Source organism: Dipodomys spectabilis, unplaced genomic scaffold (genome assembly GCF_019054845.1).
Source record: "Dipodomys spectabilis isolate Male_0828 unplaced genomic scaffold, ASM1905484v1 ptg000018l, whole genome shotgun sequence".
In the NCBI taxonomy this organism is placed as follows: domain Eukaryota; kingdom Metazoa; phylum Chordata; class Mammalia; order Rodentia; family Heteromyidae; genus Dipodomys; species Dipodomys spectabilis.
Genome location: NW_024870695.1, coordinates 1,008,794 through 1,021,842, shown reverse-complemented (window position 1 = coordinate 1,021,842; position 13,049 = coordinate 1,008,794). Strand labels below are relative to the sequence as shown.

The following is a 13,049-nucleotide window of genomic DNA, read 5'->3' as shown; positions in this document are numbered from 1 at the left end:
CCACTTTTATTTATATTTCTGAGTTGGGAACTCAGGGCACTTCCTATGTCTTTTGGCACCAGCTTCTGTCTTACAAAATTAACATTAGAATAGGAACTCTCATCCACCTTATTTTGCAGTGAGTCTTAAGGTTTTGGCACAAGGTAGGTGGTAATGGGCAAAAGGCAGATGTGGGCAGGGGTCCCTAGTGGTGGCCAGCAGTCTCTGGGAGGAGTCAATTTTGTTTTATCTGAGCCTTGGGGGACAAGAGAGCATGGTAATAAGAACCACATGGTACCACATATTTCTTCATCTTGGATCCAAGATGGTAGGGGTGGGAGGATGAGAGAGGGATATGGGGCCTCCCACTATGGCAGACGTGGGTGATTTTTCTGCTGCCTCTCTCTGGCTGGGGATGCCACTGCCCACACCCTTATTCCCCAACTGTGTCCTGTAGCAGCCTTGACCTGCACACCACCAACCAGGGCTCCCAAGCCAAGAATTTAGCTGGGAGACTTTTCACCTTCTTCCTTCTCACTGTTGTCTTTCCTGTTTATTTTTCAAATTGCTGCTCTGCAGCCGAGCAGTGCCTTTTGGCCAAAGCTCACCAAAGCTGTGGGATCAGACTCAGGCAGTGGGCTCAAGTGGCCAGCAGGGCACTAGGGGAGGAAACAGGGAACTGGAAGAGCCTCCCTGTGCATCTCCCATGGGCAGCACTAACCTCAGAGGCGGCCCTGAGCAGCCCTATCACATCCGGTGCTTGTCTCTGCAGCCGGACCGGAGGATAAACTATCAGAGCTGTGGGGCAGTGCATCATTCCTCTTATTATTTTCTTCTCTGCAGATGGGGTCGTGGAAAGTTCAGTTCCTTTTAACCCTCAAAGTTCTGTTTATTCTACAGCTGGTAGCCTGAATGCTGCGTTTCCCATTACATCACAAAGGGGCTCAGGCAGATCTCTGCACAGAAACGTGTTGCAACTGTTTATTTTTTTCCATATTTAAACATTTCTGACAGCCAAACCCGGCTGAGCCAAAATATGGGGCTTTGTGAATGAGTCTGGTTGTTGGTTTCTATGCAGAGAAAGGCTTTAGAAAAATTCTCATCCCTCCGGTGATTCTTCCTGAACATGTTCTTTTTCCTGGGCAAAGCCTGTGAAGTGAGTTACTTCTGCAGTACACGTGTGTTGATTATGTGCTGTTGTGTGATTAATGGGGCCATGTTCCACCTGGTTCCCAGGACACTCTTGAAAACAAGATGTTTCATTTCATTGCCTTTTCCTAGTGCAGTGATTACAGTAAATAACCTAGTTCAGCCTCCTTCCACCTGGAGCCAGGCAAGGAGTTCCCATACCTCTCCCCCACACGTTCTCCCAGCATCACCTTCAGTTGTATAAGCCTTCAGTGCCTTCTCAAGGTTTCTAGTCTCCAGGAGAAACATGACATGAGGTCAGAGGTCCTCATGTACATTAACTCCAGGACAATTTTTGCTTATTGTCTCTTCACACTCCGTCTCTTCAATTTGCTAAAGTTTTCCTGTAATTCTCCTATGCATCTCACTCCTATTGGAGTAAAATTTAACATCCACAGGACATTGCCTATTTGAGACTCCCATGTTAGAGGTTTCTCTGGAGGAAAAAAGCCAATTCTGTAAAATTGGCCAGTGGCTGGGCACCAGTGGCTCACACCTGAAATCCTAGCTACTCAGGAGACTGAGATCTGAGGATTGTGGTTCAGAGCCAACCTAGGCAAAAAAGTCCATGCAGTTCTTATCCCTAACCAGCAAAAAGCCAGAAGTGGAAGTGTGACTCAAGTGGTAGGATTCTATCCTAGAGTGAAAAAGTTAAGGGAGAGAGCTCCCTAGACTATATCAGACCCCAATTTGAGATATTACTGGGAGGTTAAAAATAGTTTGATGGATCCTTAGTACCCATCAAGCATGAATCTGAAACACAATAGAAACACAATCTGCCAATAAGTGATGGTGAGAGAGAAAAATGAACATTCTTTTAAGTGGAGTGAGTAAAACTTTATTATTTATTTGAGAGTTTCTTCTCAGGTTTTACCTGGATCTGTGGATATGCAATGAGGGTGGCTCAACCATTCTGATTTTTGCAGGACTGGGCAATTGCAGAGATAGGGTGAAGGATGATACTTACAGTACTAAAACCAGGACAGTGCAGAATAGTTGGTCACCCTGTATCTAACCTTCTGTAATTGAAAAGGACAGGGTCTAGTATAGCCAAGATAGCACTAGTAGTGGTTGAAATGCATGAGAGGCTTTACCTTCTTGGGCAGATCTTACGTAGGCCAGGAATGAGGTTTCTGTTGGATCTCAGTTTGTTTTCATATATATCTATATCTGCATGTAGATATAAATATATAAATGTATATGTGGAAGTGATCTAAAGTAAGAGGAAAACCCACATGACTCTTCATATAGTTTGACTGGTACCTATGTTGCTGTGGCTAGAGGAATGAAGCTGGTGCCCATTTTCTTGCTATGTGGCATATACTTGGCTGCACAATAGAAGAGAGTTGAGGGAACTGCTTTAGGCATTGGATGTTTGGAGTGTTTGAATAACTGTCTCGGCACTCTGTCTGGAAAGGTGACAGGATCTGCATTAGGCAACTGATTCTCCAAATTCTTTTTCCTTTCTGGTTAGGATTAAAACTCCCCCTAATCAATTTGTGTAGAGGGACACATATATCCCAGATTGCTGCCATGAGCACAATTTCATATCCTAGCATTTTTGGAATGATTTCTTGGCAGCTACCAGCCTAGACAACTTTTGCTGCAAGTACCTTTTTTCTGACAAGTGCCAAGAATACTTCCATTGGTCTCTCTTTAGAGCTGCTCTTTTTGACTTATTTCTCATAGGGTTGCTGTGGATGTGTGGGCAACATTGGCTGATTTCTGCAACATATTGACAGCGGTGAATCAGTCTGAAGTGCCACTGTACAAGGACCCGGATGATGACCTCACCCTTCTTATCCTGGAAGAGGATCGGCTTCTCTCGGGCTTTGTCCCCTTGCTGGCTGCCCCTCAGGACCCCTGCTACGTGGAGAAAACCTCGGATAAGGTCAGCCCCAGGCCAAACGTCCTTCCCCATTCACTCCTCTTCTCAATTCTCCAGACTTTTTTATTCTTGGGAAGTTTTCTGTGCAAACGGAACATGATTAAGTCATTGAGAAGGGTGTTAAGGGAAAATATCGACCTTTTAGCCGCTGACATCCAGCTCTATGTCCTGGAAAAAAAAAAATCCCTCTCAACTTCCTTTGGTGTGTGTGTGTGTGCTCACTGGCATGTTGTATATACGATCATTTCCTCACTTGTTTAAATAGTGCAGCTTGTGTTGGCAGTGCTCTCACTCAGCTCCAAATGGTTTGCATCATGCTTAAAGCACCCTCCTTTCTCCCCCCTTCCTCTTTCCCCCAGCCACAAAACTCTGCACTAGGAAAACAGCCAGGGCTTTTTCCCTTCTCTAAGGAGGAGAGTGATAAATAGGTGACTAGAGAGAAGCAGACACCATGTGTTAACTTACAAAAAAAGCTTTTAGGAATATGAAGCATTCCCTACTGCCTGGTTTCTATTCTCCTTCCTCTAAGGACTCTGTTTTAACCTGACTTTTTTCTCCTTGTCTGTCTGTTTATAGAAAACAAAGCCCTGTCCCTGTTGGCCGATGGGGACTGTGGAGCTTCTAGTCTCTGCTTAACAGTTGGGTCTTCAGCCAGGTGGAGAGTAGGCAGTCTGGGCTCTACTCGTCTCATGTAGCAGTCAGTTATCCAGGGAAGTAGCAGTCACAGACCTTGAGGGCAGAATCTCCTGTGCTGAGACAGGGAATCCTGTGCCTTACTTCTCATCAAAGTGGCTGGGCATCACATCCTTCTGGGGGAGTGGCCTTTGGCAAAGGGTATATACATAAATGTCTTCTCAGGAGGAAGTGTTTTGACTCAGATAAAGTATATGCAGAGAGATGATTTGTAGAAAGTCAGTAAAGCTGGGCTCTGGTGGCTCATGCCTGTAAGCCTAACTCCTCAGGAGGCTGAGATCTGAGAATTGTAATTTGAAGCCAGCCTCAGCAGGAAAGTCCATGAGGCTTTTATCTCCAATAAAGTATGAAAAAACTGGAAGTGGAGTTATGGCTCAAGTGGTAGAATGTTGGTTTTGAGCAAAAGAAACTCAGGAACAGCATCTAGGCCCTGAGTTCAAGCACCAGGACCAGCATACACATAAAAATCAGTAAAAATTAAATTGTTAGACTGAGGATATAGTAAAGTACTTGCCTAATATTCATATTTAAGACCCTGGGTTTAGTCCTCAACACCACCAAAAATAAGAAACAAATGAAACCCTCCCAACATAAAGAAAAAGCTAAATTCCTAACATGAACTGTAAATATAAGAGAACTTAATATGTGTTGCTATAGTAGACGCAAATCTGAGAAATTTTATACTGAACATAATATTTTAAAACTTTTGTTCTTAATATAAAACAATATTCACTGTAGAAAATTTGGAAACAAGCCAGGCGTCAGTGGCTCACATCTGTAATCTTAACTTCTCAGGAGGCTGAGATTTGAGGATTGTGGTTTGAAGTCAGCAGGAAAAGTCTATGAGTTTCTTGCCTCCAGTTAGCCACCAGAAGACCAGAAGTGGTACTGTGGCTCAAAGTGGTAGAGCCCTGAGTGAAAAAGGTCAAGCACACTGGGGCTGGGAAGGTGGCTTAGTGGTAGAGTGCTTGCCTTGCATGAATGAAGCCCTGGGTTCTGTTCCTCAGCACCACATAAGCAAAAAGAAAAAAGCCAGAAGTGGTGCTGTGGCTCAAGTAATAGAGCGCTAGCCTTGAGCTGAAGAGCTGAGGGACAGTGCCCAGGCCCAGAGTTCAGGCCCCATGACCGGATCGCCACCTCCCCCCCCAAAACAAACAAACAAACAAACAAAAAAAAAACGGTCAAGCACAGCACCCAGGCCCACGACCAAAGAAGAAAAGAAAATAAAATTTTGAAACAGACAAAAAAAAATCCACATCCTTCTATATGGTGATAACATCACTACTATTTTGTTAATCCTATATAAATACATTTTAGTATAACTTATATATATGCTTTATAAGTGTAGAGTGGAACTGAGGATGTAGCTCAGTGGCAGAGTCTTGCCTAGCATACACAAAGCCCTGGGTTTGATCCTCAATACTGACAAAAACAATAAGACAAAACAAAAATTGAGGGAGCATGTTATACATACTACTTGTAGTCTGCTTTAATATTTTTAACATATTGTTATATAGAATTCTTTCCCCTGCCCTCCCCTCTGCATCCTGGGATTTGAACTCACAGCCTGGGTACTGTCTCTGGGCTTCTTTTGCTCAAGGCTACCACTCTACCACTAGAGCCACAGTGCCACTTCAGACTTTTTCTGTTTATATGGTGCTGAGGAATTGAACCCAGGGCTTCGTGCATGCTAGACAAGCACTCTACCACTAAGCTACATTCCCAGCCTTTTGTGTAGTGCTAGGTTATTTAGTATGGAATCATTTTTATGAGCACTTAGTTTTGTGCCTTTTTTTTTTTTTTTTTTTTGGTCACGCTCAAGGCTAATGCTCTGCCATTTTGAGACACAGCACCACTTCAGTTTTCTGGAGGTTAATTGGAGATTAAGAGTCTCATGGACTTTCCTGCTCGAGCTGGCTTTGAACTATGGTCCTCAGATCTCAGCCTCCTGAGTGGGCACCCAGCTAAGTATTTTTTATGTCCCATAGTTTCCTTAATCAATCTTTATTTTATAAACCCAAAGGAATGTTACCAGTATTTTCACTGTTACAACAGTAAATTGATACCTCTAGAATTTGAGCATATATTCCCTTTGGTTAAATTTCTGTAAGTAGGTAGAGGATCTAAACATTAATTGGAAAATTAAAAAAAAACATATTCTCTGGATAAACTTAATGAATATTGGGTCTTAGGAAGATAATTGAGAAATGAAGAATATTCATTTTATGCCTTTGCAGAAAAAAAGTCCTCGACGCCTGTAATCCTAGCTACTCAGGAGCTTGTGAGCTAAGAATTGAGGTTCAAAGCCAGCCTGGTCAGGAGAATCCATGAAACTTTTTCTTTCTTTTTTTTTTTTTTTAGAAACCAACTTAAAAAAAATTTTTTTTTATTTTCAAGGTGATATACAGAGGGTTTACAGTTACTTAAGTAAGGTAATAAGTACATTTCTTGTCAAACTTGTTACACCCCTCCCTCATTTTTCTTTCACTTTCCCTCCTCCCAACTTTCCCCCTCCAAGTTGTACAGATCATTTACAACATATTGTCTTGTGGGTATTGCTGCTGCATTGGTTCTTTGTCCTTTGTCTCACCATCTTGTTGTTCCCCTTCCCTTCCCAAATTCAGATAAAAAAATATGGAACGCTTCATGAATTTGCTTGCCATCCTTGCACAGGGTCCATGCTAATCTTCTCTATATTGTTCCAATTTTAGTATATGTACTGCCAAAGTCAACACCCATGAAACTCTTATCTCCAATAAATTGCTCAGAAAAAGCTGTAAGTGGCGCTGTGGCTCAAGTGGTAGAGCACTAGCCTTGAGCACAGAGAGGCTCAGCTACAGAGCCCAGGCCCTGAGTTCAAGTCCCAGGACCAGCAAAAAAAAAATCCCTTGAGTAAAATTCTGCTCCTGTGGTGTCAGAAAGGGATAATAATATGGATGTGTAGCACTATAGCACTTGAGGCTGAAGATAGCTAACAAGTTGTTTATTCTCTATGGAAGGTACTGTGTTAGAAGAGATGAAGATACTGAATTAGAATAAGTATGTCTTGGACCAGAACTTGCTAATAGATTTTGTGATTACAGGGTAGTCTTGATTCCAGAGAGTCCTTTTGAGAGATGGTCAATGAATTAGTGGTTTTTGTTGTTGTTTTCTTAGTGCAGAACAAGGGTAAAGTCCTAACTAGGTTAGACTTCCTAAGCTTTGTCTTCTTCAACTTATCAACATTCCTAGCTGTAGTGCTAGATACTAAGTCTGTAACCTGGCTACAAAAACAAACAAACAAACAAACAAAAAAAAAACCCATAGAGCCAGCAGTTCGCCCTCTGTCCAGTGAATGGCTGCAGCTCACTCAGTCTAGGACAAGGACTTCACTTCAAGGATGGTGAAATGGCTATGTTAAACAGTAGCATCCCAATATCCTACCTTGCTCCTATTACTACACCTACTTTTCCTTCAATATTTTCTATTGCAAACAGCAGCATTGGCTTTTTAGTTGTGATTCAAGAGAGAATCTTGGGGTTATTTTGGGATCTTATTTTTCTCAACACCTTCATACCTACTCTGTCAGCAATTCGTGTCTTCTTTTCCTTCAGAATATATGCAGGTACAACTCTTTCCTTAGTTCAACTCACTGAAAGGCCTTTTAACCAGTTTCTCTGGTTTTTCCTCCCTCCTATTCCCCAGTCTGTTTAAGCATGGCCACTAGAATGATCTTTTAAAACATTAGAAAATCATCAGTTCTTTCTTCAAAACTTTCCAATGACTGTTCTTTATTGAAGTAAAGGCCAAAGTTTTATCAATGGCCTCTGATGTCCTCTGCAATATGACTACACTTCTATCCTGTTAATTCTCTGATCTCAGCTTCTATTCTTCTTCTTATATACTCTGTCCATATTGACATCCTTGTTATTGTTCCTCAAGCGAACCACATACCCATGCCTAAGGATCTTACAGTTATTCTTCTCTTAACCTGGAATACGCTGTCCCAACTACTTGTATAACTCTCTCACTAGAGAGGTCTTCTCTGGTTACTTTTTTTTTTTTTGGTCCAGTCGTGGGGCCTGAACTCTGGGCCTGGGCGCTGTCCCTCAGCTCTTAAGCTCAAGGCTAGCGCTCTACCACTTGAGCCACAGCACCACTTCTGGCTTTTTTCTTCTTGCTTATGTGGTGCTGAGGAATCAAACCCAGGGCCTCATGCATGCAAGGCAAGTGCTCTACCACTGAGCCACCTTCCCAGCCCCCTCTGGTTACTCTTTATAAAGTGTTGCCTGCCTTCTTTTTCCTTTTACTCTACTTTATTGTACTCCATGATGAGGAGAAATAATTCTTTATCATGTATCAGACCCTGAATTAGGTATTTCTGTACAGTATTACTCCCACTAAGCCTGCCATATATGTACCTTCCTTTTTAAAAGAGAACCTGAGGCTTAAAAGAAGAATGAAGAATGATGAAACACTCACCAAGGTTGTCTCCTTGGCTGATCTAGATTAGTAGAGATGTGTCAGAGGAAATCTTTAGGAACTCTTGACCTTTTAGAAATCTGATAGACTGGGGGAATGTAAAGGAAGGGATGACATTGTCCAAAAAAAAAAAAAAAATTTACTCATTCCCTGAATTAAGAAATGCTAACAACTCTGTATAACACCTTAATAATAATAAAATTATATTTTTAAAAAATATGATAGACATTTTCTCCAACATTTAGTGGTCATTACTATGAAATGTAAAACTTTCAAGGACTCAGTTGCAACAACTGAGTGATTTCATTACTAGTTGACATCAGTAATATGTTCGGTCCAACCTGGATGCTCGTTAATAATACATTTCCTGAGCACACATTACCTGTATAACTTGGGAGAGACAGATATACAAAGCAGATAGTCTAGTTGTTGTTTTTTTTAATTGCCCTTTTGTGTATGTGCTGGTCTTGGGGCTTGAACTCAGAGTCTAAGTGCTGTCGCTGAACTTTTGTGCTTAAGGCCAGCACTCTACCACTTGAGCTGCAGCTCCACTTCCAGCTTTTTATTTATTTATTTTGGTTGTTTATTGAAGATTAGAGTCTTAAAGCCTTTCCTGCCTGGGTTGGTCTTGAACGCACATATCAGATCTCAGTCTCCTTGAGTAGCAAAGACTATAGGCATGAACCACCGTTGCCTGGTGCTTTAATTTTTTTTTATTTTAAATAGTGTATACAAGAGGTTTCAGTTTATGAGTACAATGTATCTTCATCAATGTCACCCCTTTTGTTGTTCTCCTCCATCTCTCCCAGCCCTACTCATCCCCTCAAGTTGATTCCATTTTCACACATGTACATTGAAAATTATGACTGTTTTCATCAACCTTTCCTCTCTTCAGATATTCTACTTTTGAGAGACCATTTATGGCACATATAAATATGTCCTTAACTGTGTATGTTGATTTTAGCCTGTAAGCAGTGAGAAGTTCTTGTAGTTGGGTTTTTTTTTTTTTTTTTTTTTTTTTTGAGCTGGTTGTATTCCAGTAAGATGTTGAAAGTTTTATAATCAAATTAGTAAATCTGTGTTAAATGGAATTCACCACTACAAGATTTCTTGTATGGAGCTGGGAATGTAGTAGAGTGCTTGCCTAACATGCATGAACCCATGGATGCGATTCCTCAGTACCACATAAACAAACAAACAAAAAGCTGGAAGTGATGCTGTGACTCAAGTGGTAGAGTGTTAGCCTTGAGCAAAAGAAGCTCAAGGACAGTCCCCAGGTCCTGAGATCAAGCTCCAGGACTGGCAAAAAAAAAAAAAAATTCTTGTATGTTTTAACATTATAATGTACATTGCAAGAAGAATAGCCATTGGATACTTTCCCAAGCTTGCTCTTCGCTCTTTTTTATTTGTTACACATTTTGTAGGATTAGTATTCTGGCTGAAATAAACCACAATAGAAAGCCCAGGTATAAGATGAGCAAGAAGTGAAAAAAAAAACTGATTTTAAAATTATTCAGAAGATGCACCTGTATTCCTAACTACTGAGGAGGCTGAAATTGGTGGAGTTTGGTTTGAAGCCAACTCAGGCAAAAAAAAAACCCATGTTACTCTACTTCCAATTACCCAGCAAAAAGCCAAACTGGAGGAGTAGTTCAACGAATAGAGTCCCATCTTTGAGCAAGTGAGCCAGCCAAGTGAGTCACTGAGTTCAAACTCCATAACTCACAGGGGGAAAAAAGTGAAATAAAAAGATCATTAGAGGGCTAGGAAGGTTGCTCAGTGGTAGAATGCTTGCCTTGCATACAGGAGGCCCTAGGTTCTATTCTTCAGCACCACATAAGCAGAAAAAGCCGGATGTGGCATGATGGCTCAAGGGGTAGAGCGCTATCCTTGAGCTGAAGAGCTGAGGGACAGTGCCCAGGTCCAGATTTCAGGCCCCACGACCAACAGCAACAACAAAAAGATCATTAGGATTAAAGTGATAGGTGGAGCTGATTACCTTTTAAGAGAAAAGTCACAGGTATTGAAACCAATTGGAGCCATCCAAAGGGAAAGAAAGTGATCTTATATTCATTGAGTGGCTGGTAGGCACCTGAATTCAAAGATTAAATAGTTTACCCAAGGTAATATAGTTAGTAAAAAAAATGGGTATAGGATTAGAATCCTTGTTTAATGACTTCAAAACTCACCTTCTGCTGGGCATGCTGGCACATGCTTATTAGTACAATATCTTGGTATATCTTTACAAAAATTATTTTCAGCCAAATATTTAGGAACAAACTATGTTGTATTTCCTTCTCTGTATTACCGGTTTGATTCAAGAAGCCCTTGTAATTTTTTTTTATATATTCTAATCACAAATATTTTTCAGATGTGTCCTACAAATATTTATTGTAGGATATAGATGAAGTTTGTCTTTTGTTTGTTTCCATAGCCTTAATTAACAGCAAAAATTTTTTATTTTGATGAAAGTTGAGGTTGAAGTTGGATAGTGCCTTTTTGTCTGAGAAATTTTTGTTTTGCCCCAAAGGTCATGAGGATTTTCTCAAGTGCTTTCAGTATTGTACTTCTTTTTGTTCCTTTTCTTTTTTTGAGTAAAGTCTCAAACCTAGGGCCTTCCTTGTGTTTGCTAGCCAACAATTCTATCACTTGAATCATGGCCCCAGCCTTTTTTGCTTAGGTGTTTTGGGCATATGACCAGATTGGCCTGGACTATGATCCTCCTATTTATGTTTCCCACATAACTGAGGTGACAGTTACACTGTTTGTTTGTGTGTTTGGTTGGTTGGTTGGTTGGTTGTAATGGAATCTTTTGAACTTTTTGCTTAGGTTAGCCTAAAACTATGATCCTCACAATCTACACTTTCCAAGTAGCTAAGATTATAGTGTGTGCTATGATACCTGCCTTCATTTCCATTTTTGTCTTCATAATTTGTGTGTGTGTCTGTGTGTGTGTGCGTGCACGTGTGTGTGCGCACGCTCACGCGCCTGCGTGTGTGCATGAGTGCATGCGTGCTTGTACTGGGTCTTGACCTCAAAATCTAGGCACTGTCCTTATCTTTGTGTGTGTGTGTGTGTGTGTGTGTGTGTGTGCTTTTTTTGGGGACTTGAATTCAGGGCCTGAGTGCTATTCCCTGAGCTTTTTTGCTCAAGGCTCTAACTTAAAAAAAAAAAAGTGCTAAGTATTGAAACCAGGACCTCAGATATGTTAGGCAAGCACTCTACCACTATGTGCTGTATCCTCAGATTTACTTCTACCACTCAGTATGTTGTTAAAACTCATTTACTCAACTTTTTCCTCCTCATTTTTCTTTTCAGCTCATGAATTCCTGCTTTATTTTTTTTTACAGTGTCCATTTCTCTGTTATTAATTTACTCACTAAGACTGTTTTTTGTACTGGGTTTTATAGTATACACCTATAGGAGGCTGAAACAAGAGGATTGTGAGTTTGAGAACAGCCTTGAGATACAGAGTGAGAGACACTGTTTCAAATTGTTTTCCTTTAAAGCCAGGTGCTGGTGGCTCACGCCTGTAATCCTAGCTATTCAGAAGGCTGAGATCTGAGGATCACGGTTCAAAGCCAGCCCGGGCAGGAAAGTCCATGAAACTCTTATCTCCAATAAACCACTGGAAAACTGGAAATGGTGCTGTGGCTCAAGTGGTAGAGCGCTCGCCTTAAGCTGAAGAGCACAAGGACAGCGCCCAGGCCCAGAGTTCAAGCCCCACCACCAACCAAAACAAAATAATAAATCAAAACATTGTTTTCCTTTAATTCTTTGAAATCTCTCCCATTAATATTTTTGCACATTTCTAAAAGCTGTGTCAGTTATTAGAATTGGCTGATTCCAACATCTGGGGTCATCTCACATTTACTTTTATCAATTGCATTTTCCTATTTCTTTGATATTTGTTTAGTATCAATGCACATTGTGTCTTCCAATCCATAGAGACTGTGATTTCATTGTTTTCCTCTGGAGAGTTCTTTTTGTTTTGTTTTGTTTTTTGGTTGTGGGGCTTGAACTCTGGGCCTGTGCACTATCCCTCAGCTCTTCAGCTCAAGGCTAGCGCTCTACCACTTGAGCCACAGCGCCACTTCCACTTTTCTGAGTGGTTTATTGGAAATAAGAGTATCATAGACTTTCCTGCCTGGGCTGGCTTTGAACCACGATCCTCAGATCTCAGCCTCCTGAGTAACTAAGGATTATATATGCGTGAGCCACCAGTGCCTGGCCGGAGAGTTTTTTTGTTTTTAATTTTAGCTAAAAGTTAATGTACTGTCTTATGATCCTAAACTTGTGCAGGTTGGGCTCTTCTGCATTATTAGTGAAGATATATAGAAAGCCAGGGTATTTCCTCAGCTTCAGTATTTTGACAGTTGTAAACTTCTTAATCCTATCTCTGCAGTTTTTGTTTTAGACTAGATTTCACTCTATTACAAGCGGTTCAGATGAGGTCCAGTTGTAGGATGTGGCTCTTATTCCCAAAGTATGGGTGCTCTGCAGTCTCTGCTGGGTGCTAAGTATTTACAGTGTTAAAATCTCCAATTTGCCAGTGCTAGAATTCCTGCTCCAACATCCCCAGGCTGTTGCTTTTCCCTAGCACTAAAAGACCATCAGTATCTCTGTGTTGTGTTGTGTTCAGTTCTGTTCTCTCTCCCTCTCCCTTTTTTTCCCTCTCCCTCTCCCTTCCCTCCTCTCTTTTTTTAATCAGCAAATGGAATTTGAACTAAGTACCTGATGCTTTCACTCATTAGCTATCACTCTACCAACTGAGCCATACATACCTCCAGCCCATATCTCTGTTCTATTCTCACCCCAACTGCACGGAAAGCTTCTGGTA

General features: G+C 41.1%; 1 protein-coding gene and 1 non-coding gene across 3 annotated transcripts in view; one reads left to right on the top strand and one right to left on the bottom strand.

Annotated features, from left to right (window-relative positions):
• The window catches only part of Smg6 (SMG6 nonsense mediated mRNA decay factor), a 249,850-nt gene that overhangs the window by 135,049 nt on the left and 101,752 nt on the right, over nt 1–13,049 (top strand). For both annotated transcript variants that reach the window (XM_042672392.1, XM_042672399.1), the window contains exon 13: nt 2,857–3,058. In XM_042672392.1, the coding sequence (XP_042528326.1) occupies nt 2,857–3,058 (202 nt within the window). The remainder of the gene's footprint in view (nt 1–2,856; nt 3,059–13,049) is intronic.
• LOC122103625 lies at nt 6,377–6,483 on the bottom strand. Its single transcript, XR_006146798.1, has one exon. It is a non-coding gene; the product is annotated as a U6 spliceosomal RNA (small nuclear RNA).